This window comes from Medicago truncatula, chromosome 3, assembly GCF_003473485.1.
Source record: "Medicago truncatula cultivar Jemalong A17 chromosome 3, MtrunA17r5.0-ANR, whole genome shotgun sequence".
Lineage (NCBI taxonomy): Eukaryota > Viridiplantae > Streptophyta > Magnoliopsida > Fabales > Fabaceae > Medicago > Medicago truncatula.
The window spans coordinates 23,896,378-23,920,354 of record NC_053044.1 but is presented as its reverse complement, the minus strand read 5'-3'; the positions used below and the strand labels follow the sequence as shown (position 1 = coordinate 23,920,354).

The 23,977-nt window shown below is 35.6% G+C and overlaps 2 protein-coding genes across 2 annotated transcripts; one reads left to right on the top strand and one right to left on the bottom strand.

Annotated features, from left to right (window-relative positions):
- Window positions 1-5,470: 5,470 nt before the first annotated feature.
- LOC11428261 (ATP synthase gamma chain 2, chloroplastic) lies at window positions 5,471-6,868 on the bottom strand. The gene has a single exon (XM_003600066.4). It carries the CDS (start codon window positions 6,729-6,731, stop codon window positions 5,676-5,678), a length of 1,056 nt encoding a protein of 351 aa, XP_003600114.1. The 5' UTR covers window positions 6,732-6,868; the 3' UTR covers window positions 5,471-5,675.
- Window positions 6,869-8,007: 1,139 nt separating this feature from the next.
- On the top strand, window positions 8,008-13,855 carry LOC11430875 (NADH dehydrogenase [ubiquinone] 1 alpha subcomplex assembly factor 2). The gene is made up of 9 exons (XM_003600065.4): window positions 8,008-8,307; window positions 9,332-9,388; window positions 9,573-9,625; window positions 11,569-11,620; window positions 11,814-11,882; window positions 11,977-12,036; window positions 12,223-12,265; window positions 12,815-12,856; window positions 13,263-13,855. The coding sequence occupies exons 1-9, from the start codon at window positions 8,196-8,198 to the stop codon at window positions 13,324-13,326; spliced, it is 552 nt and encodes a 183-aa protein (XP_003600113.1). The 5' UTR covers window positions 8,008-8,195; the 3' UTR covers window positions 13,327-13,855.
- Window positions 13,856-23,977: the final 10,122 nt, after the last annotated feature.

Below are 23,977 nucleotides of genomic sequence, written 5' to 3'. Positions count from 1 at the left end.
CACTAAAAAGTACTTACATAAATTGAAGTGTTTGGATGTGACATTATATAAGCAATTATCGAAATTTTAAATATTTTTAATTTAACAAAAAAATCAAAGAATTGAACCACAATTATCAAGATTTTTTTTTTTTATGAAATTAATCAAGGCGTAAAAAAACATTATTATAATATATTAATTACAATTATATATATATATATATATATATATATATATAGTATAATCAATATTTATCCTTAAAAAAAATATCAATATTCATATAAGACAAAATTAACTTATCATATATATATATATATATATATATATATATATATATATATTAGTGTACAGTTTGTTATAAAAAAAAAAAAAAAAAAAAACATAAGTTAAGTTTGTTTTTTTTATTCAGTTTCATTTTGTTACGTAACAAAAAAAAAAATCTTAGTTAGGTGTGTTACTTTAGTAAGATAAGTATATAGCAATTTTGTTACTCATGTACCGCAAAAGATAACTAAAATTATAATTAAAATATTCCTTCAAAAAAAATTATAATTAAAATATATGTTTTGAAAAAGTGGATCGAGAGAGAATCGAAGGAGGTTACAAAAATTCCTAAGCTCCTTGTTAAGCCGGAAGGTAAGCTGAAAATTTAGGCTTATTAAAATATGGCATAAGCAGCTTATGAAACTATGATAAGCTGTTTTTGTTTATTTACCCAAACACCTTCAAAAAGGCTTATGCGAGTAGATAAGCCCACATAAGCTCAAAATAAGCCAATCCAAACGGGGCATTCATAAATCAAATACGTAAAGGAACAAGAAATAGCCACAAAAGATCTCATCCCGTTACGTATCAGAGCACCTAAAGGACACATTGAGGGATAACCCCACTCACGACAGCAACTCCAACTACTTAAACTTGATCACCTGCAAGTTACTCATACGAAGAGCAACGTTTCCAAACAGAAGGGGTGAGATTTCACAAAACAATAATATTAAGCATATAATTCAACAATTATATTTAACAACATAAAACATCTCATTATTCATCATTGATAATAATATATCATTCATCACTTCATTCATAATCATCACAACTTATCAATTTATCATCATCGACTCAACAAATGCAACTATGCAACTTAGACCTCTTATATGCATGTGGTATCAATACAGGGCATCAAGCCCCCATCGCTATTTGAGTATTAATATACTTGCATAGCATCAAGCCCCCATCGCTAATTTGAGTTAAAGCTCCAACGTGGTGAGTACAAAGCTCCAGGGAATCAAGCCCCCAACAATGAAATGCTAATGCATGGACTCGACTTCTTAAACATCTTAATTCGACAACCTCTTATATTAATCCAATAATTTGGAACATCATCATCTTCATCAACTTAGACCGACTCATGCAGCTTAGTTAAATAACAACAGCAACATAGGCAGTATACAAAAACAGCATGACGTAATAATATCAATTGCAATTCATCAACATCTTATATATTCAAATATTCTTCAAGTAATGCATAAACATTATATCACATCATAATCAACTTCAACACATCTTGAACAGCTTCACAGATTATAATTAACATCATCATTAAGTCTTAATTCTATCCAAAGGTTCAACTCTCGACAACTCGTGCCACAAAGGTCGCAAAATCTAACAAGTCACTCTGTTTCTGGGTCACTCGCGAGGCGAGAGCCTCTGCTCGCCGTGGCGAGTTCAGGTCAGAATCCCACAAGTTTCATTCCAGGTTCAATCTCATCCTACATTCTTTCCTAATCATTATTAGACATGTTCAGACACTCAAAAGCATCTAAGGTTCAACTCAAAAGTCAAAATTACAAAATCTTGCATGCTCTCTGGTCAAGCTCGCTAGACGAGTTCATCTGCTCGCTATGGCGAGCTGCGACGTGCAACTCGCGAGGCGGGAAAAGTTACTCGCGTGGCGAGCGATGAAGTTCATCACTCGCCGTGGCGAGGATCATAGCTCGGGAGGCGAGCGATGAATGTCGCTACGGGCAGAAGTGTAGTTTTACCTAAACATCATCAACTTTCATGGTTTTAAGCCTAATCTCGATTCCAGAATTCATTATAATCATTATCTAAGGTCTAGGGACAATTTCTACATCATTCTAACAAGTTTTCACCGTTTAATCATCAATTCTACCAATTTGACCTAATTTTCGATTCCTCTTAAACTCATCCTAATTCATGTTAAATGTAACCGTTGATTCACAGACTTAATAGAATTGCAAAGTTAGTCTCACCCTTACCTTAGAATGTGAAAATCGCAGCTTTCCTAGGTCTTCTCCCTTCTCTTGGTTTTTTCTCCCTTTTCTTCAAAAACTGATCGTACGTACAATGTTTTTTCTAAACTAGGTTTCCCTATTTATATCTCCTCCAATTATCTTATCTTATTTCTCTTTCTCCCCCAAAACTCTCTAAAATCTCAAAATAGCCCCTAAACTCAATATTTATTTTATTTTCAAATCTTATTTTATTAAACAATAAAATAAGTCACAACTCCTCATAAAATCATATAAGACCACCTCAAATATATAATCCTCTTAAATCACACATATATTATATAAATATAATATAAACTCATCTAAATAACTTCTAGACTCAATTAAATAATTAAATAATTCAAAGAGGGCGTTACATCCTCCAACTTTAAATACGCCGATTTAACGGAGTAAATTCCATTGTCTTCTAACTTCCATATCCACTCATCCTCCTTATCTAACCATCTTGTTCCCTCCAAATCTTCCAAAAGGCTAATAAGCAACTCCTCCTCCCATACAAATAGTCTTCGCCTCCAAATAAAATTCCAATCCCAACTCCCCTCCGAAATCACCCCAAAGTCCCCCACCATAGCCTCCGTTTGAGATGAGATTGAGTAAAGTCTCGGATACTTAAGCACAAAACTCCTACCTCCGCACCAATTATCATGCCAAAAACTCGTTTTCAAACCATTTCCCACTTTACGCTCAATTTCTCTACGGAGCCAACCTTGGCTACCAAAATCGTCTAACTTCACCACATTCTTCCACCACACCGACGTAAACCTAGGTCAAGAAGAATGGTCACTCTCAAGCAACATCTCCTTACAAGGGCCATATTTTTCCTCAAGAACCTCCTTCCACAACCCCGTTTCCCCCTCTAAGAGTCTCCATTTCTATTTTGCCAACAAACACACATTCATTAGCCAAATGTATTTTATCCCGATACCTCCATTTTTCTTTTGTTGACACACTGACTTCCATTTCACCCAACTAATTTTCTTCCCCCCGACCTATTCCTTCCCAAAGGAACTCCCTTTGAACTCTTACTATCCTCCTTCATAAAATTCAAATAAAAAATCGGAATAGAATTAAGTACCGAATTAAGAAGTATTATCCTACCTCCAAAACTCACATATTTGTGCCCCCAAGAGTTCAACCTTCCACTCAAAGTTTCCAACATCGGTTCCCAAGTTGACATACTCTTCGGATTGGCCCCCACTGGTAATCCCAAATACTTGAACGGGATACTCCCTTGACTACAATTCAAAAAATTGCACGCCATTTACATAAAATCCTCCGGAATATTAACTCCTATAAGAGAGCTTTTGGAAAAATTAATCTTCAACCCGGAAGCCATTTCAAAACCTCTCAAAAGAGCCTTCATCGTCCAAAGATTCTCCACGGAAGTTTTCCCAATACAAAGAGTGTCATCGGCATATTGCAAATGAGACACCACCAAACCATTTCCTCCCATCTCAAAACCTTTGAATAAATTCAAATCCACCGCATTCCTCATCAAACTACTAAACCCTTCCGCAACCAACAAAAATAAGAACGGGGCTAAAGGATCACCTTGTTTAAGGCCTCTTTGAATACAAATCTCCTCCGTTGGGCTTCCATTAACAAGAATAGACATACTCCCTCCAAACACACAAGTCTTCATCCAAGCCACCCACTTCTCACACAAACCTACCCTTCTCATCATGTATTCCAAAAAACTCCACTCTACGGAATCATATGCCTTCTCAAAATCAACCTTGAAAATGAAACAATCTTTTTTTAGCTTTTTTTCGCATAATCCACTAACTCATTCACCACCAAAACCCCATCCACCAAATTCGTACCTTTAAGAAATGCCGATTGAGTTGTTGAAATAACCGAACTCAAAACACCCGCCAATCTTCTTGCCAACACCTTTGCTAGTAACTTATAAAGACTACCAAGCAAAGAAATGGTCCTATAATCCTTTAATTCCAACGGGGACGACACCTTTGGGATAAGAGCCACAAAATATGCCAACATACTCTTCGGAAGCAACTCATTTGCATGGATTTGATCGAACATTATCCTCACCTCATTCTTCATCAAGTACCAAAATTCCTTCACGAAAGCAAAATTATACTCATCCGCACCCGGACTTTTGTTCCCATCACTTTCACGCACTACCACTTCAATTTCTTCCATATGAAAAGGCGCCACCAATAAATCATTATCCACTTCAGACAACCTATTAAAATTTACCCCATCCAAAGTCGGCCTCTCCATGGTGTAATAGTAAGCCGATTTCACCGTGTACACACCATCTCGGCTATGCAGCCACGCTATTTGATCTCTGTTTTGAATATGCCAAAGAGAAATTTTCAGAATTTCCTCTATATCTCAGTTGCTGGAACATTGTTGATAACGCATCTTCACGCCATTGAGCTCTTGCATGATCAATAAGTTCGGCCGCTCTCATATCTTCATTACCCGTGGGAGGTTGGGAAACCACATATGCACCATTAGTATCTCATATCTTCATTAGTGATTACACAACTTAATTAGTAGTTTTAACAATTGTACCCAAAAAAAAAAATAGTTTTAACAAATTAAATAATAGTGATTAATGCATGTTCTGTTATGGATTTAATTCATACTCACTGTGTAAGGGAAGATGATGGATATAATTCATATGAATTTAAACAAGAGGAAGATGATGGAATCATGTCCCACTTCATTCCACTCATTTTCTTAAAATTCCAACACTGGAAAATTACTTCATACAACTTCATTTCATCCTATTCCATCAATCCAAACAAAGTATACTTTTTTTAATAAGGGAAATTGAACAAAAACATCCTGAAATCAGATGACAGACCAAGATTTTGCTAACCTCCTGAAAGTTTTCTTCAAACCAAAGTTAAACTCTACCAACTAGCATTTATTTCAATTACAAAACCAAGCATGATGCAACTAACAAATGCACAGCCATTGATGATAAGATACAACAAAGCAAAGCAATTCCCAATTCATCCTATTCCATCAATCTATAAACAGTTTTTTCTTTGCAAGGGCAGCTGAACAACAAAAACAAGCTGAAAGTTTTCTTCAAACCGAAGTTTAACTCCAACAACAACAACACTTATTTCAATTACAAAAGCAAACATGATTTAACAACAAATGCACAAATCATTGATAACAAGATAAATTTAAGCAAAGTAACTCTCTTTCCTTGAATCACAACAACTATATGAATTAGGGGTCAAAATCCCCCACCTACATTCTGTATTTCTTCATCAAATTTTCATACATAACCTATAAGTGAAGTTAGGAAACTATATAATCCCATATGTTGTGCATATTAACAACAAAAACAATCAAAATTTCAGCATTTCTCAACAATGCAATGCTGAAAAATCAAATGAATCAATCAATTGGTCTTAATGCTTCAGCTCCGGCAACAATCTCCAAAATCTCACCAGTAATTTTAGCTTGTCTTTCCCTATTATAAGCAACTGAAAGCTCCTTCGTCAACTCAACAGCATTATCCGTAGCATTCGACATAGCACCCATTCTTGCAGCAAGTTCACTAGCCAATGATTCTTGCAATGCCTTCAAAACTTGACTATTCAAATAAAGTGGCATCATTGCATCAAGAATCTGAGCAGGATCTTGCTCGAATTCCATAACCGGAACAAACCCATCTTTCATTTTCTTCTTTTTCACATCTCTCTTCAAAGCCAATTTTCCATCTTTTGAAGTTAACCTAAAAAACTCATCTTCCAAAACATCAACACTATTCCCATTCACATCAAAAACTTCGCCTTTTTTCGATAAAGGCAACAACGTTTGAATCACTGGATTAAACCTAACTAAAGAAACAAACTTTGTATAAACAAGTTCAACTTTATCAACTTCCTCAGTGACAAACAGCGAAAAAACATCATCAGCAATAATTTGTGCATCTTTTGTCGTAGGAAAACCGACATTGTCTATAAACCTATCAACCTCAACAAAACCACTACGGTTAAAATAAGAACTACCCTTTTTTCCAACACTAATAACAACACAATTGATACCAAGATTCTTCAATTCCATGACACGGGCTTCGGCTTTTTTAGCGACGGAGTTGTTGAATCCGCCACATAAGCCACGGTCACCGGTGATGACGATGAGTGCGACGGTTTTAACGGGGCGGACGGCGGTTAAAGGGACGACAACGTCGTCGTTTTGGAGGGATTGGTTGATCGAATGGAGAGTTTCGGCGAAGGCTTCGGAGAAGGGGCGGGAGTTGATAACGGCTTCTTGTGCGCGACGGACTCTGGCGGCGGCGACGAGTTTCATAGCTTCGGTGATTTTTTGAGTTGTTTTGACGCTGTTGATTCGGTCGCGGATTTCGCGTATTCCGCAACGGATTTGGAAGTGTTGTGGAAAGTGGGGTTTTGAGGGGATTCTTCCATTTGTGATAGTGGTGGAAAACATTGGGGTTGTTCTGAGATGGGGTTTGAAGAAAGTTTTGGGTTTGGGTTTCAGAGTTGGTGATGGACGGTTGATATTGCAAGAGGAAACTGTTTGGAAGAAGAAGAAGGAAGTGCTGGGCTTTTCAGATTGGGCTTTCTAATTGCTCTTAGGCACTCCGAAATTATCTATTTAATTTCAACGGCAGTTAACTACCGTTCACTTCTCTACAGTTGACTTTGGTTCGTTAATTGTATTTGTCGTAGCATTATGTCTTATACCAAAATAGAAATAACAACCTTCATTCATCAAACAAAGTCTTTGTAAGTTGTGCTTTTCTGAGTCCCTTATTTACTCTTGTAAAAAATATTCTTCGAAAGTTATCTCCTGAAGGTATTACAACAAAAATAAAAATGTTATTTGATAACTATAAATCTAACGTTTTAGCATTCTTCTCCTATTCGCTTGAATGAATTTCACCTTGTTTAATGAGTTTCTCTTAATCACACTTTTCCTTACTTGTCACAAAGCAAACATTATCCAAGCCTTTTTCTATACCCTTGATTGTACTCTACGCATCTAGAAACCCTTGACAAAACACACATACACCAATCAAAGCATAAGAAGAAACGAGTGATATACTGCACACAATTATAGATACTAATATTTCAAGTCAGATGAGACTATATGGGCAACAAAATTCCTTTTTCAGAGACTTTCACGTTGAATTTGATCTCATAACCTCTAGACAGGTTATCCAAAAGTATTCGCTCAACTTTTAACTTTATATGACTTTCTTGTGTGGGTGATTTGAATCGAAATAAACGCTTGGGTATTTAACCAAAAGAATGTCACTCTTGATCAATTACTCGACAAAATTAACCTTCAATCTTACTGGTGGCTGAAAACGAATCGTCCTAACCTTGTTTTCTCTTATCATTTTTGGTGGTCAAATCCATTACCTTGTTTAGGCATCTATATGTAATAGGGGTCTTGGCACTTGGCCACTTTTTGTTTTGTAACTCTGATTATTTTGATGTAATTTAATACTCTTTCAGTTGATTTTCTGACACTTTTTATGCTGATTTTTCAGGCTTATATTTAGACACAGATGTCAACTATAACTTTTTTTAAAATGAATTGATTGATTAACTAAATAATTTTATTTTTTTTGAAGGATAACTAAATAAAAAATTGAAAAGCAATAATATCAATTTCAATTTGAAATAATATTTTTTTAGAGTAAAAAACTAATTTATTTACTTCTTTTAACTAATTAACCATGAGAGAAAAACCAACATAACAAAGAAACAAAACTCAGATTTTGTGTTTTCCCTGTTTCTCTCTCACACACATAGATGCTCCAGAATCAACGTTATATTCCAAAGTTGTTGTGTGTTCTAATCTCTAACGTTGTATTGTTTGTTACAACCATGATGCTGTCACTGTATCAAAATTGAATTTCTTTACCCCAATAAATAAATAAAAATGCGGAGGGTACTTGGGAAGATTACTGGGTTGTTCACCAATCGAACTATGGCTGGTGTGGATAAAACTGGGAATAAATATTTCACCAGAAATGAACAAATTGATGGCATAAGTAAGTTGTTTTTCATCTTTTCTATACCCTTTAATATGTTCGTGTTCATTGGATTTATGGGTTTTATTGTGGTTTATGATTTGTATGAATTTTTTGTGTATGCCAAAACCAAAAGGGTGTTTTTCCATTGCTATCATCAGCTCATTGTAATTGTAAATACTTTACATACTAAGCAACCAATTAGACACCTACGAAGCACAAATACTCCTCGGGTTTGGCGTGTGTCTGACACCGACACATATGATTACACTGAATTATGTCATTTTCTCAAATTATTATCAGTTTCTACGTGTCAGTGTTGTGTCCGGTGTCCATGTATGAATATGTGCTTCATTTGGTATGCCTGATGTTCCTAATTTGTTTTACAAATGCTGAGCTTGGAGACTGGTGGGAAAGGCAAGGTTTTTTGTGGTTGATGGTTCTTATATTCTACAGTCATACTTTGAAAAAGGGGTTGGTAGTGAAATTCTTATGGTAAGGTCATAGTAAGTAGTAACCGTTGCAGTCACATCAGGACTGCTGATATTTTGGAGAATCAAGGTTAAATGCAGCCTCAACCGCGACCACATTGTGGTTTCACATGATGAAAAACTGTTATGTCGTGACTCATATTGCGGTCAGGACCTTTATTTAAACCTGGGTTTCCTAGTCCAATCTTTAGTGATCAAAGAGAAGTTGCATAGAAATTTTATTCACCTCACTCGAAGGAGATAGTGGGGGTTTGTACTTGTGATTTGTAAGATGTAGATGTCATGCTCCATTTGGCCAACCCTGTGGAGTTTAACCTTTTAAGAAGGGTGAGATTAACCTAAATTTAGAAAAAACGAGAAAAATATTTTTTTGGCAGCTATTTGCTGCTGCTAGATTGATTCACTCATGATATCATTTGGTGCATTTTAGTATGAATGTAAACATTTTAAAACCATGGTTCTTACTTATTTTGCTGTTTATTTATTTTTGTAGCATTGTAGCTCACTTTACAAAGAATCTGTCTGATTGTGCTTGCTTGTTTTTGGTTTACTAGTGAAAGAAAAGAGATGGGTGGTGTTTAAGGGAGAGCATGATCCTACATCCATTCCAGGTATGTATTTTATGGCAGCTATCGTTCAACTGCTAAAGTTATTGGTTTTTTGTCCACATCTATTAATACATGTGATTCTGGGATGATCCAATTAAGATATAGGTTGAATTTATTCAAAAAATAGTCAATGATTATTTATCCTATTTCGTATTATTGATGGATTGTTGGTGTTCAATTATTTTAGTTGAATGGATATGTTGGTTGAATGGGCAGCGTAAAAGGGCTCCAACTCCAGAGGTAAATTGAAATGCATTTATATATGCATATTCATTTTCTAGTTCTGCGAAGTTATCTAAAGTTGTTGATGTTTCTTAATATTTTCGTCATAGCCAGTGTTGTTAAATAGTGGTTATAACGACGTTATATTGCCATAAGATAGGAGACTTTGAACAAATCGCTATTGTTCGGCGATACACTATTTAGAGCAAAATGTTATCAAATAGTGGTTATAGCATAGCATAGGGACAACATTTTTCACTATTTAACGATTTATTCAATAAGGACAAAATTTTGGCTAAGATAGGGACAACTGTGTTGCGGAGTTTGTTCAGAAAACAGTGGTTTGTTCAAACTCTGCTAAACAGAAAATAGTTAGTTCAGATATATCACTAGTCACTACTGAGTAGCGGAGTTTGAACAAACCGCTATTTTCTGAAATCTGCGATTGATAACACTGGTCATAGCAAGACTGGATGACGTTATATGCAATTTTTTTTATTAAAGTGTTGTGCGTGTATGAATTCGTGTTTCTCTTAATATTACTTAGAGGGCAATGGTCGACTCATAACATATTCTTGCAGACTAAGGAAACAAGGAATGCAGTAGGTTATCGTAATTCTTTTGCAAATAAGACTGTGCAACACTCTTAACCATTCTGTTCTTGTAATATCCTCATATTCGGTGCAATGCAATCTCTTCAAAGAAATATATATATTATTTTTTGTCTCAACACTCTGGTTCCTAAGGGAAAGGGACCACCCTAGTAATCCGGAATTCGGCTAAAAATATAGGGAAGTTGATTGCAATTATGGTCATTGCTTATCAAATTGTTTCTAAGATAATATATTTGGATAGAACCAATTACCGTTCATTCTGAAATTAACTTCACCTTAATTTATCTTTAACAAATTATACATTTCGCCATAAAGAGTTCTAAAGATTTCTTTAGAAGTAGATTATTGCGAGCATTAATAAATATTCCACCCCAGCAAATCCTTTTACAACAGTTCTAACATTAAAACCTATTAGAGCCTAGAGGTATCAAATATCCGTGGCACTATGTCAGTCTGACTAGATTTTCCTTTTCTCAGGGGATCTCAAGCACTCTCTATTCTCTTTGCCTTGATAACTTTCCTCGGTCCATACGAGGTGAATTATGACTAATGCTTGGGAATGTCTTTGTCTCCCCTCTGTCTCTTTGTATAGAATCCCAAATGTCCTCTTTGTATCAACTATTTAATAATGTTTTTCAAGTTGACGAATTCGCCCATGGATTGACTATGACCTCATAAAAGTTGCACCGCCAGCTTTAATTTATCTTTCAGCTCCTTCTTGCTTAACAAAGGGGGGCAATGGGAAAGAAGCTTTAAAATGCAATGCTTTGGGGATGTTTGGAATTTCAAGCTATATTCTTTCAGATATGAAAACAATAAGATTAGTAGGGAGACTTGAAAGAATCTGTATGCTAGTATTGATTTACTGTCGAGTGAGTTGCAATTTCATCACTCCATATATCACTTCAGTCTTGGTGACGGTCGTCAGTTGATAAAAAAAAATAGTGTTCCTGTTTGATGATACAATTAGGTGGGAATTGATGTCGCTATAAATGCACACGTGTTGGACTTTGAAGGCGTGGATGTGATTTTAAGGGTAGCATGGTTGGAGACATTAGGTAGGTGTTTAGTGAATTGGAAGAAAATTTCATGGCCTTTAATCATAGGAATCGATATTATGTGATGAACTTTGTCACGTTAGTTGTTAATTTGGTATCCCTTTAAAAGGATGATTACTAAAAAAAAAGGACTAGTCTTAAGCTTTTGTGATGCAAAACTTATTCATGAATTGGTTGCTCGATTTTGTAATGGGGTAGTAAACTGTTAAACTAAGCTTTAGAATATGAATGTTTCCAGCTAATTGAAATTATTATAGTCTTGCTTGAATTGCTTTTTTATTCGTTTCAGGAACAAATGGAATTGGACGCAAGACGTGAGCAAGTCAAGCAAAATGTTGCTCGTATGTGTCACTTATACTTTCACCTTATCTATCAATTTTTTTGAATACTTCACTCTGATTTAGTTAGATTCTTCGTGTATATTTTTTGTCACCGTTGCATGAGATGGTTCTCATTATCATAAATAAAATTATTTTTGGCCAAGTTTAATTCTATACAGAGATCTTAACACAAACTGTTTTTTCTTTCACAAAGTTCTCAAGAAAGAAGAAGAGGAAAGGAAAGCCAAAGAAGGAAGTAGAGTCAGACGTGTCGTCAACAAAGGTAAGATGCTTAAGTTTTGATTGTTATTATTGCAATATTTTTCTTTACTAATACTTACTCTTAGCAGTTATAACTAATTTATATTTCCATGCAGGAAACGTTGGTGGTCCAGACTTGAAAAGTTTTATGCAGCAGTTTCCGGTTTCTTCCGAAGGTAGTCATCTTATTGTTGTTAACTTTTTGACAGAAATAACGAGTTCTTTCTTTATTTTTGTTTCCTTTTTTTAAAGTTAAATTATTTAGATAAACCTGAATAAAACATATACTGGAGATTTATTTTGATTTTTAGTTGTTTTAAATTTGAATATAGTGTTTGACACATTTACTTTTTCTAATATAGGTAACGAGGTTGAAGAATCACCTGGCACAAGGGATGACTTGAGGTTGGTCTTTTGAAATTGATAGTTTGATGCATGTTCTTATGGACACCCCCACTCCTAACACAGACACGCACACAAAAGCTCTTAGTGGCACTTACTTTGTAGTTTGTGGCTAACATAACTTTTATTCCTTTCTTATGTCTTCTTTTCCTTAATTTAATGGATTTTCATTTATTTATTTTTTTCTTCCAATCCTTTTGTTTAAATATTTTCATGAATTTGTTAGGCAATCTTCTGTGTTCCTGTGACAATATTTTGCTTTAAATCCCTAAGTAGAATCATTACTAAGAATAAATCCAGTGACTATATTGATTTTAATACTTGTGATTGTGTGCTGTGGAAATGACATTCTTTCTTTTGTTGAAGGACTGTAATCCTCAGTGTTGTTGTTTTGAAATCCATATATGTTTCTTCGCTCTATTTTAGACAATCTTTGAACTTTAGTTGTTGTTGGTGTCTTTTATTTTCTGTGGAATCATGTTTTTTCATTCCCTTATAAAATACTTCAGGAGTAACAATTCAACGTATGGTAACCATTTCATCTTTCTGCAGGAAATCTCAAGACAGCAAAGATAATGCAGAAGATGAGCTTGAGTATGTCCAAGTGTTTATATTTTGCCAGTTTGTTACATACTACTAAAAAAATGATTTTGGTATTCAATAATTTTTGTGATAATCTAGGGAGGGATTTTTAAGAAACTTCTCATTGAAACAGTTCAGTTTTTTTATTTCTATCAGATTCACATTTTTATTAAAATATGTAACAAACAGATGAATACTCTTAAAAGTTATAATTATTTTTTATAAAAAATTAATAATTTAAAAAAAACTGTACACCGATTGAACAGAATATACGCTCGTTCATAAACCTGGAGGAAAAATACAAGCATTTCGAAAATATTAAATGACTTTATCAGAGATATTTCTCAAGTTCTAACTCTCATATAGTTCATATCATTACTTTATTAATTGTAATCTGTTGGTAAAATTTTGCTTTCAGGACTTCAGAGCCAACTGGATCAGGTGCATCTTTTAAACCTGGAACCTGGCAGCCTCCAACTTGAACTTTCATCAATCATCACAGTTACGTGAGGACCTTACTGACACAACATTCCTGATTTTGCCTCATTCTGATTCGAAAAGCCGTGCATGATGTTTTATTTATTCCTCAAGAATTTTGATATAATTTATGTGTGTGATCAAGTTTCTCAAAATTGTAATTCATTGATTTACATTTGTTCGACGAATATGACCACAAAAACAGCTTGACGCGTTATGCATTTGCAGTGCTTATTGCCCTGCTGAGTAACCTAGTTCTTTCCAAATAATATCTTAGTTTTGATGCATTTTGATGTTACAAATCTAAACATCAACAAAGGTAGGATGTGAATGTACAAGTACTTTTGGGTGACCTTGCAAGCAAGGACCCTTGCCTGAGTCTCAACTGTAAACCTGAAATGACACATAATTGTTATCAAAATTACTGGCTTAGTTATTTGTTAGTGAAAATGTGGATGTAATTAGCTATGAGCTGTTGTAACTTATAATTCACATTATAAATAACAGGATTCAGTCATCCTTTCTATTGTACTATCTCTTGTATATCTCAGGTGCAGCTACAATTAATTTTGAATGAAGACATTATTCCTCTATCACTTTCTATATGGTATCAATGAACCTGTAAGCCTGTTTGGATTGACTTATTTTTTAGCTTATGAAAAATTGCTTATCCAAATAAATAAGTTTTTATGATAATTCACAAGTTCTCACTAATGAAAATTGTATCTTCATAAGTTGTTTTTTGATAAACTACATTTAAAGCTTGTGGACAATACATAAAAAAAAAAAAAAAAAAAACTTATTTATTTGCGTAAGCTGTTTTGCATAAGCTCAAAAATAAGCCAATACAAGTGGCCTTAAGTTTGTTTGGCTTGACTTATTTGAGTTTATCTATTGGCATAAGCACTTGTTACTTGGGAGAATTTATGAAAATAATTTATGGTATGTTCATAATTTATTTATTTTTAAGGAAAGAAGCTTATATCATTTCGATATTTAAAATGTGTTCAATACAATCTGGTATTTCTATCAAAATTTGGAAACTAGCTGAAGATGTGGTCTCCTTAGCTAATCTATGGGCTGTCTCATTTGCTTGTCTCCTCACAAACTCAACACTAGAGTTGACATAATAATAATATTGTTCAAAGATAGTTTTGCAATTATGGATAATCATCCCAAATTTTGTAACTTCCTGACGCGCAAATGAAAAACTATCCACCACTGTTTTGGCAACAAGCTCAAAATTGATTGGTCCCAAGTGTAATTGATGAATCCATTCCAAAGTTGATAACAATCCAAGAGCTTGACCAACATGTACCTCACATACTGGAGTAAACGATTCAGTTTTTGCCGAAACAAAAGTGAATGTAACATCCCTTATACAAACTGCTATTCCCACTCTATTAGAAAGTTGTAAGAAAGAAACATCAATATTGCACTTAAATCTTCCTTCAGCTGGTTTGATCCATTTCACATTTCCTTCTTGTTGCGACTGTGCACAAAATGTATTACGAAACCTACGTGCATCTTGCCAATCATGAAGCATAGTTTTTGCTCTCTCCACAACATAAACTTGAATATCAATTACCTCATTCCACACTTTATTGTTTCTTTATTTCCATATACTCCATAACACACAGCAAAATAAAGTCGCATCTTCCTTAGATAAATCTTGTAATGCTTTGAAAATAATATTCTTGTTATCCATATCTTGTTGTAGCAAAATAGAAATAGAAGAAAAGAAAGGAAGCATACTCCAAACATTTAAGCTACTTGGACATTGAAAAAATAAATGAAGTGTATCCTCATTGCCCACTGTACACAGTGTACAATCCATAGGACATGTAAATCCTTTATCTTTTAGATGTACACGAGTTGGTAAGCAATTTCTACAGATTCGCCACATAATTTTTTTTACCTTTGGGGGAATCTTGAGCTTCCAAATTAGATTCCAAGAGCCTTGTACCTTGAAATGGGATGTATCTGAAGGTGAAAAACACAAGAAGGGGGGGTTGAATTGTGTTTTCTTTTTCTCTTAAAAAATACTTCTTCTGATAAAACTTCAGAAGCAGTTTGATTGCTTCTGATGAAATGATCAGAGTCAGATTGCAGCGGAAAAGAACAGAGCAGAGAAAAGAAAGACAAAGACACAAGCAGTTATCCTGGTTCCTTCCACAACACGGAAGTAGTCCAGTCCCCCTTGCACTTCCAAGGAGATTTCACTATAATCACAAGATTACAACTGCTCAATACTTTCTAAGTATGAGACTTCACAAAAATGCTCAAGCACACACGCAAGAGTCTTCCAATGCTCAAGCACTAAGCAAGAGACTTCTAATGCTCAAGCACGCAGGCAAGAGACTTCTAATCAAACAAAAATACAGAGAATTGAGTTTGAATTGAACACTTGATATACAATCAGTGGTGTTCACAATACAATGCAGAAAAGACTCTAGACTTTGAATTTCTAAGATGTATCAAATCAGTGCAGAAATTCAGTGTGCTTTGTAGAATCAAATTGACAGAGTTTTGGCGCTTTTGAACTTATGTATATCTCTATAATCTTCAAGTCTTCACTTCTTTATATAGAGGCGTGAAAGGGACGTTGAGATAATCAGCACGTCTAAAGAGTCGTTTGAAATCCTTTGATTATCCACCAGTGATCCTTTGCCTGATTTGGGTGTAGTCCTTTGAAGAATAAGCTTCAAATTCATTCCCATCTTGAGTGTACAAATTCTGCAGGCATGGCTGTTGTTTTGTCTTGTAGCGTAGACAGAAAACAGAGTAGTGGAGGTAGTGGTTGTACACTTGTACTTTGTCAACTCTATTAATGAGAGACAAGTGCTCAGTGCTATCCATATATCCGTTGATACCTCCCTTTCAATTCTTCGTTCTTCTTTGATAAGACTGAATTGAGAATCAGCTACTTTGAATCTTCAGTTTGATTAAAGGATCAAACGTAGCTTCTGGTGAAGATATTGCTTCTGATGAAAACTTTTGCTTCTGATGACCTTCTGCTTCTGATGACGTCATCTCTTCAGGAGCACTTCAGCTTCAGGAGCAGTTTTCTTCAGATGCTCAGAATTTCTTTTTCTTTCCATTGTTCTTCCAAGACCTATTGAAATAACTTGAGTAGCCTTTGGTCCTGTACACTTGAACAATTATTAGTAATAACCAATTGACAATTTTTAATACCTTGTTATCATCAAAACTTAATAAGGTTCATTGTGAAACACATTTTGTTCCAACAATCTCCCCCTTTTTGATGATGACAAACAATAGTATTTAAAATGTTCAATTGTTGTTGATCTAATTAATAAGTTGACCACTGGGATAGAGGTTTGTAAGCTCCCCCTGAGTCTAATAGATCTTTAAGGTGAGGTTTGTAAGCTCCCCCTAAGTTCTATTCTTATTAATTAAATTTCAATAAAATACTCATAAAAATTAAATCAGAAGTATTTAAAAGAAATTTAGAAGTGGTTGTAGTGGGGCTCAGTGCCTTAAAAATACTATACATTTACTCCCCCTTTTGTCATCAACAAAAAGAATAGAAACAAAAGAAAGAGTATCAGAGCAAAACAAAACAAAAGAATAAACATATAACCTTTTAAAAAATAGTATTTCAGAGCAAGCAGCATTAAAAACAGTAAATATCATCAGAGTTAAAGCTTGTAAAACATATTGAAGGTGAAAAAGCACAAGATCCAGAAACAATGATAATATATATATATATAGAAAAGTTGAGATACAAATGCAGTGCAACTAAAGTACTTAGAACAAAAATTAAAACAAGCAAAAAAAAATGTGCAACTAAGGTTGGGTTTGCTTGTACATCTGTTCCAATAGATACTTGATTTGCTCATCCTTCTTCTTGAGTAGCTCATCCTTTTCCCTCATTCTTCTTTTATACCCAGCATGAATTCTTGATGCCCTTGTGATGTACTCTTCTTCTGTATAGAAAGGAGTGATGTCCAGCAGAGGCACGTAATTCAGCTCTTTCACTCTAGCTGCTTCATGCATATCATCCAACATCTTTTGCAGCATGGCAGAGTGAGATGAGACACACTTAGAACTTAGCTTATCCAGCAGGTCATCAAAACTCTTTTTCAGATCCATCCATTGATCAAGATAGTGAATAGGAGGTACATGAACTGTTCTGCGAAGAATCAGTGTCTGAATCTCATCACTAAGCTTGATTAACTGTTCATCAATATACTCAGATTCAAGGATATAGTCAGGGATGGTTGAAGGTTCAGATTGAGTTGTATGAGATGTGGAAGGTTGGTCAGAGGCTAAATCTATTATTGGTGGTTCTGGTTGTTGTTCTGGTTCTGTTGTTTGGTCAGAAGTTGTTTGTAGGTCAGGAGCAACTTGTTCAGAAGCATCTTGTTCAGGAACAGTTTGCTCAGGAACAGTTTGTTGGTTTTCTAACACAGTCTTTCCAGGGACTGTCTTAGAGGCCTTTGTAGGTGTAGGTTGCATTTCCCCACCTAAGTGTTTTTCTAAATTGTGAATGGTTGAGGATTCTTGTTGTTGGGGGATTTCTGAAGTAGTTGCTTCTGAAACTACTTCAGAGGCTCTTTGTGGAGTTTGGTTAGGTTCTTGGTTGGGTTCAGGTTGTTGTACACTAACAGGTTCTGGAATATCTGGATATAGTGGATGAGTAGTAGGCAAATTGAATTTCTCACACAGTTTAATCCTATTTTTGGAAAATTCTATTTGAGTGCTCTCATAGTCAAGTGTTCCATATTCTGTTAGTTTGGTAGGTTTGGTTTTTAGAAGTTTGTCTATGTGTTGGCTACGGGGTTGGTCATCTGATTCTGTGGATGATGAAGAGGGTGAAGAGGGTAGAGATGGAATCTGAGTATAGATGTCAGGTTTGGATGAATTACCTGAAGATTGAGCTTCTGGATGAACTGCTTCTGGAGCTTTTGAGACTGGTTCTGATGAAGTTGCTCCTGAAGCTTGCTTATTCTTCAAGGCTTGAGAAAGCAGAGTTGCTCCATACTGAACAGTTTCTAACTCAGACGCTAAAGCAGCAATGTCAGGAGTAGGCACATACCCTGCAGCCTTGAGACGCTCATCCCTTTCTTTCTCGAACACTTCCTTCAACCTTTTCTTCTCTGCTATCTTGGATGCAGAGTACTCCTTAGCATACTGCTTTAATTCTTCAGTCATTTCAAAATTGGGCATGACTATAGGCTCTGAAGTTATAGTCCTCTTTGCCTTCTTGGGGCTTGAGTCTTCATCCCAGTTTTCTTCCAGTTCTTCCAACATTTCTGCCCTTCGTCCTTCAACTGTCTTCAGATTCCTTGAAGATCTCTTCCTTTTGATGGTCTTAAGAGCAGCTTCTCTTTTCTTCTTGGGACTTAGAGGCTCTTCAGAAGCAGCTTGCTCAGAGCCTGTTTGTTCAGAAGCAGGCTGTTCTGCTGTTTCTTGAGCATTCCTTGTCCTTTTTGAGATAAGAGGGACATCATCCAAATCCTCCACTTCCTCAAGAATGGTGGACATAGCAGATTTTTCCTTCTTGGCTTTCTTATGCTTCTGAGCACCCTCCTCAGTAGCATCTTCAGCAAGGTATTCTTCCTTGGTGATCTGCTTCTTCTTAGATTTTCTGCCTTTGGCCACAGGCAGATCACCACCATACATTTCCTCAGGGACATCTTTCAAGCTGATCTTCTTGTTGTAGGTTTTGTAGAAGTCCAAGATGTAGGCTCTCTGCACATCCAGGGGATCCTTCTTGCAGATGGGGATGTGATGAGTGACTAGATCAGATATTGCATCTGATTCACGCATATCAAAATCTAGTTTCTTGTGAGCATTTGCTGGAATGAGTTTCATCTTTACAAGAGTTGATGCATTGATTATCTTCCCAGTTACTGCTCCCAGCTTCTGGTTATCATAGATGCCCACATCCTTCAAGGCACTTAGAAGTCCTCCTTCTTGAAAGATTACAGAGAGTAGTCTTCCATAAGGAACAAACTTTCTGTTTTCCATTTGACTCTTCTTTAGTTCCTTGATCATGTATTTGAACATGTACTTTGGAACATTCATCGTTGTTTCCTGAGTGATGGTGTGATGCAGAAAGACTTTGTGACCAAGAGAGGGTTGATCACTTCCTCCACCTTTGGGAAAGATGTTTTCATTCTGTATCTTCAGCAGCATTTTCTTCTCAATGCTCAAAGTGCTGTAAGGTTGAGCAACCTTAGACCCATAGATGGTCTCATTCACAATTTCCTTCCAAGAGCTGGTTCTTGGATTAGGAATTTCTTCTCCAAAGTATTTGCCAGAAGTATCCCTTCCCATGGCTTGAGCAATAATCTGCTCATTTATGGTTACAGGAATACCCATGACATTTGATCTAATCTCTGTGCCGGTGAAGGAGAGTAGACCCATTTCTTCTCTGGTTTTTCCCTTTAGAGTAGGATCAACCAGAATCAGTTGAGCTTCTTCCTGTCTAGCAGCTTCAATGTCAAAGACTGAAGCCCTTACCCAGAATTGTCTGACCAGAACTTCATAAGTTGGACCATTGAGAAGACTGAAGTAACCCATCATCTTCTGCTTCTTGTAGAATCTTACCAAGTCGCACCCATGGTGAGTTAGAGAAGCGAAATCCACTGGATTTTCCGCTTGAATGATTAACTCCCATTCCTCAATAGACATAGTTCTTCCTTTGATTTCATATGCTGGAGTATTTATATCCATATTTGATGAAGAACCACCAGCAGAACTTGAAGATGCCATTGATTTGAAGTAGTTTTAGGGTTCTAAGGTGTTTTGAGAGGATGAGTGAATGCGCTTACTTTCGCAGAGGGTTGAGAAGAAAATAGAAAGTGTTTGTTGTGAAGTGAGTAGTGTGTGAATTGACTTAGTGTTTTTAATAAAACGTTTGCAATTCAGAAGGGACAAACAAACACAGCATTAATGACAAATTGGGGGCGCGTGTAAGTATGTTAAAAAGCGAATAAAACATCATTGCCCTTTTTGTTATACTCCAATACAAATAGACCACGTCAGAGACTCTTCAGAAAACTACCTTTTGGGTAATGGGACAGCTGTTACATAAAGTAACTACCAACGTTCCCACTAACCAAGCTATTCAGAAGCAAAGAATAACACTTCTGAAGTTTTAGTGCTGACGTCATCTTCAGAAGCACATTTTCCTCAGAACCTCAGTTAAGAGCTTCTGATGAACCAAAATGCTTAAGAATAAACTTCAGAACCAAACTTCTTATTCAGAGGCAAGCAATTTTTCAATCAGACACAAAATGCATGTTCAAATTTTTCTTAATAAAATCAAATCTTTCAACAGATAAAGGTTTTGTAAATATATCAGCCCATTGATGTTCAGTATCAATGAATTGTATATCTAAAATCCCTTTTTGAACATAGTCTCTGATAAAATGGTGTTTGATTTCAATATGCTTGGCTCTTGAATGTAGAATTGGATTCTTTGACAAACAAATAGCAGCAGTATTATCACAGTAAATGGGAATACTGTTAGCATTAATCTGATAGTCTTCCAACTGATGTTTCATCCAAAGTAGTTGTGTGCAACAATTTGCAGCTGAAATGTATTCTGCTTCTGCTGTAGACATAGCAATAGTTGCTTGTTTTTTGCTTGCCCAGGATATCAGATTCTCTCCCAGGAATTGACAATTTCCACTGGTTGATTTTCTTTCAATCCTATCACCAGCATAATCAGCATCACAGAATCCAATCAGCTTATAATCTAGGGATTTCCTATACAGGAGTCCAAGATTAGTTGTTCCTTTCAGATACCTGAAGATTCTCTTAACTGCAGTTAAATGAGATTCTCTAGGATCTGATTGAAATCTTGCACACAAGCATACACTGAATAAAATATCAGGTCTAGATGCAGTGAGGTATAACAGAGAACCAATCATACCTCTGTATAGCTTCTGGTCTACTACTGTTCCAGTATCTTCTTTGCTTAAGGTGCAGGTTGGATGCATTGGAGTGTTCATCACTTTACAATCTTCTAGCTTAAACTTCTTCAGAAGCTCCTTTGTATATTTTGTTTGATGAACATATACTCCTTCTTTACTTTGGTTGATTTGAATTCCAAGAAAGAATTTCAGTTCTCCCATCATACTCATTTCAAATTCATCCTGCATTAACTTAGAAAATTCTTTGCAAAGAGATGCATTAGTAGAACCAAATATTATATCATCAACATATATTTGCACAATCAAAATATCTTTCTTAAGAGTCCTTCTGAAGAGTGTTGTGTCAACTTGTCCTCTTTCAAAATCATTTTTAATTAAGAAATTACTTAGTCTATCATACCAAGCTCTGGGAGCTTGTTTCAAGCCATATAGTGATTTCTTAAGTTTATAAACATGGTTAGGATGTTTAAGATCCTCAAACCCAGGAGGTTGTTTAACATACACTTCTTCTTCAATGACACCATTAAGAAAGGCACTTTTGACATCCATTTGATATAATATTATGCCATGATTAATTGCGTAGGATAGAAGTAACCTGATTGCTTCCAATCTTGCAACTGGAGCAAATGTTTCAGTGTAATCAATGCCTTCTTGTTGACTGTAGCCTTGAGCAACAAGTCTGGCTTTGTTTCTGGTTACTTCTCCTTGTTCATTCAGCTTGTTTCTGAATACCCATTTTGTTCCAATAATGTTCTTCTGAAAAGGTTTGGGTACCAGATCCCACACATCATTCCTTTGGAATTGATTTAGCTCTTCTTGCATAGCTAATATCCATCCATCATCTGAGAGAGCTTCTTCAACAGTTTTAGGCTCAATTATTGAAAGCAGTCCTATTAATGACTCTTCTTGTCTAAAATGTGATCTTGTTCTTCTAGGACTATCTTTGCTTCCAATGATTAGCTCCTCATGATGTGAAGATTTGTGCTTGAATTTAGGTTGAATAACCTGCTGAGTGTTATCTTGAAAGTCCTCAGAAGCACTTTCATTCTGTACTTTTGGGCTAGGTTCTGCTTCTGAATTAGACTCAGCTTCTGGAGTGATTTCAGCTTCTGGACTAGATTCAACTTCTGTATACTTTTCAGAATCAGAAGGTTGATCAGATTCTGATGCATCTTCAGAATCAGTTGTACCTGCATTACTTTCACTTTGCTCTGAAGTTTTACTTTCAGGCTCTCTATCATCAAATTTTACATGCATAGATTCTTCAACACATTGTGTTTCTGAATTATACACTCTGTATGCCTTTGACCTTTCAGAGTAACCTAAAAAGATTCCTCTTTGAGCCTTGGCATCAAATTTCTTCAGATAGTCTTTAGTGTTTAAGATGTAACAAGTACATCCAAACTGATGAAAGTAAGAGATATTGGGTCTTCTTCCTTTAAAGAGTTCATATGCTGTTTTCTCCAACATAGGTCTGATATAGATCCTATTTTGAATATAACATGAAGTATTGACTGCTTCTGCCCAAAAATGTTTAGCTAAGTTGTTTTCATGGATCATGGTTCTGGCCATTTCTTGTAAGGTTCTGTTCTTTCTTTCTACAACCCCATTTTGTTGTGGAGTTCTAGGAGAAGAAAACTCATGGAGAATTCCATGTTTTTCACAAAAAAGTTCAAATGGCTCATTTTCAAATTCTCCACCATGATCACTTCTGACTTTCAAAATTTTCAATTCTTTTTCAGATTGTATTTGAGTGCAGAAGCTGCTAAACACTTCACATGCATAGTCTTTACTTTTAATGAATTTTACCCAAGTCCATCTGCTGTAATCATCAACAATGACTAATCCATATTTACTTCCATATAAAGATGCAGTGTTAACTGGACCAAAAAGATCAATATGGAGTAATTCTAAGGGTCTGGAGGTTGATACAATGTCTTTAGATTTGAAAGAACTTTTCACAATTTTCCCTTTCTGACATGCACCACAAAGTGCATCTGAATGATAATCAATGTTAGGCAATCCTTTGACCAGTTGTAACTTGCTAATTTTAGAAATTAATCTCCAATTAGCATGTCCCAACCTTTTATGCCATACCCATTTTTTATCATTCATTGACAGAAGGCAAACTACCTTCTGATCAGCCAGATCAGAGAAATTTATTTTATAGACATTCTCAACTCTCTTTCCCTTGAATGTAATGGATTTGTCATCCTTGTTGACTAGTGTGCAGTTGGTCTTACTGAACGTTACATCATACCCATTGTCACAAAATTGACTAATGCTCAATAGGTTATGCTTCAGACCATCTACTAGCCACACATTATTAATTGAGATGGAGGAATTACCAATAGTACCTGTACCAATGATCTTTCCAGTTTGGTTGCCACCAAACTTCACTTCTCCTCCATCTTTCATTGTAAGGGTAAGGAACAAAGCTTTCTCTCCAGTCATGTGCCTTGAACATCCGCTGTCTAGGTACCATGACCTTTGTTTCTCTCTTGCCCTTAAGCACACCTGCATTTTTGGACAATTCAGATTTAGGTACCCATATCTTCATGGGTCCTTTTGGGTTAGTTTTGGAGGTTTTACTTTTCCTCCCTTGTACCTTAGGGTGAATGCTGAGTGTCTTCTGATCATTCAATACTTTAGGTTTGACACCTTTTGGTATTGTTTTCTCAGAAGCAGTAGCTGCTTTGTTCTTCTGATCCTTTTGTTTTGGGATTTTAGATTCTGGTTTAATCAG

Bases quoted from the DNA above. Each gene is read 5' to 3' on its own strand.
- LOC11430875 (XM_003600065.4), top strand. From the start codon at position 8,196: ATGCGGAGGGTACTTGGGAAGATTACTGGGTTGTTCACCAATCGAACT. The intron at 11,621-11,813 runs GTATGTGTCACT...TCTTTCACAAAG, and splicing joins AGTCAAGCAAAATGTTGCTC to TTCTCAAGAAAGAAGAAGAG. The intron at 12,857-13,262 runs GTATGTCCAAGT...TTTTGCTTTCAG, and splicing joins AATGCAGAAGATGAGCTTGA to GACTTCAGAGCCAACTGGAT.
- LOC11428261 (XM_003600066.4), bottom strand. From the start codon at position 6,731: ATGTTTTCCACCACTATCACAAATGGAAGAATCCCCTCAAAACCCCAC.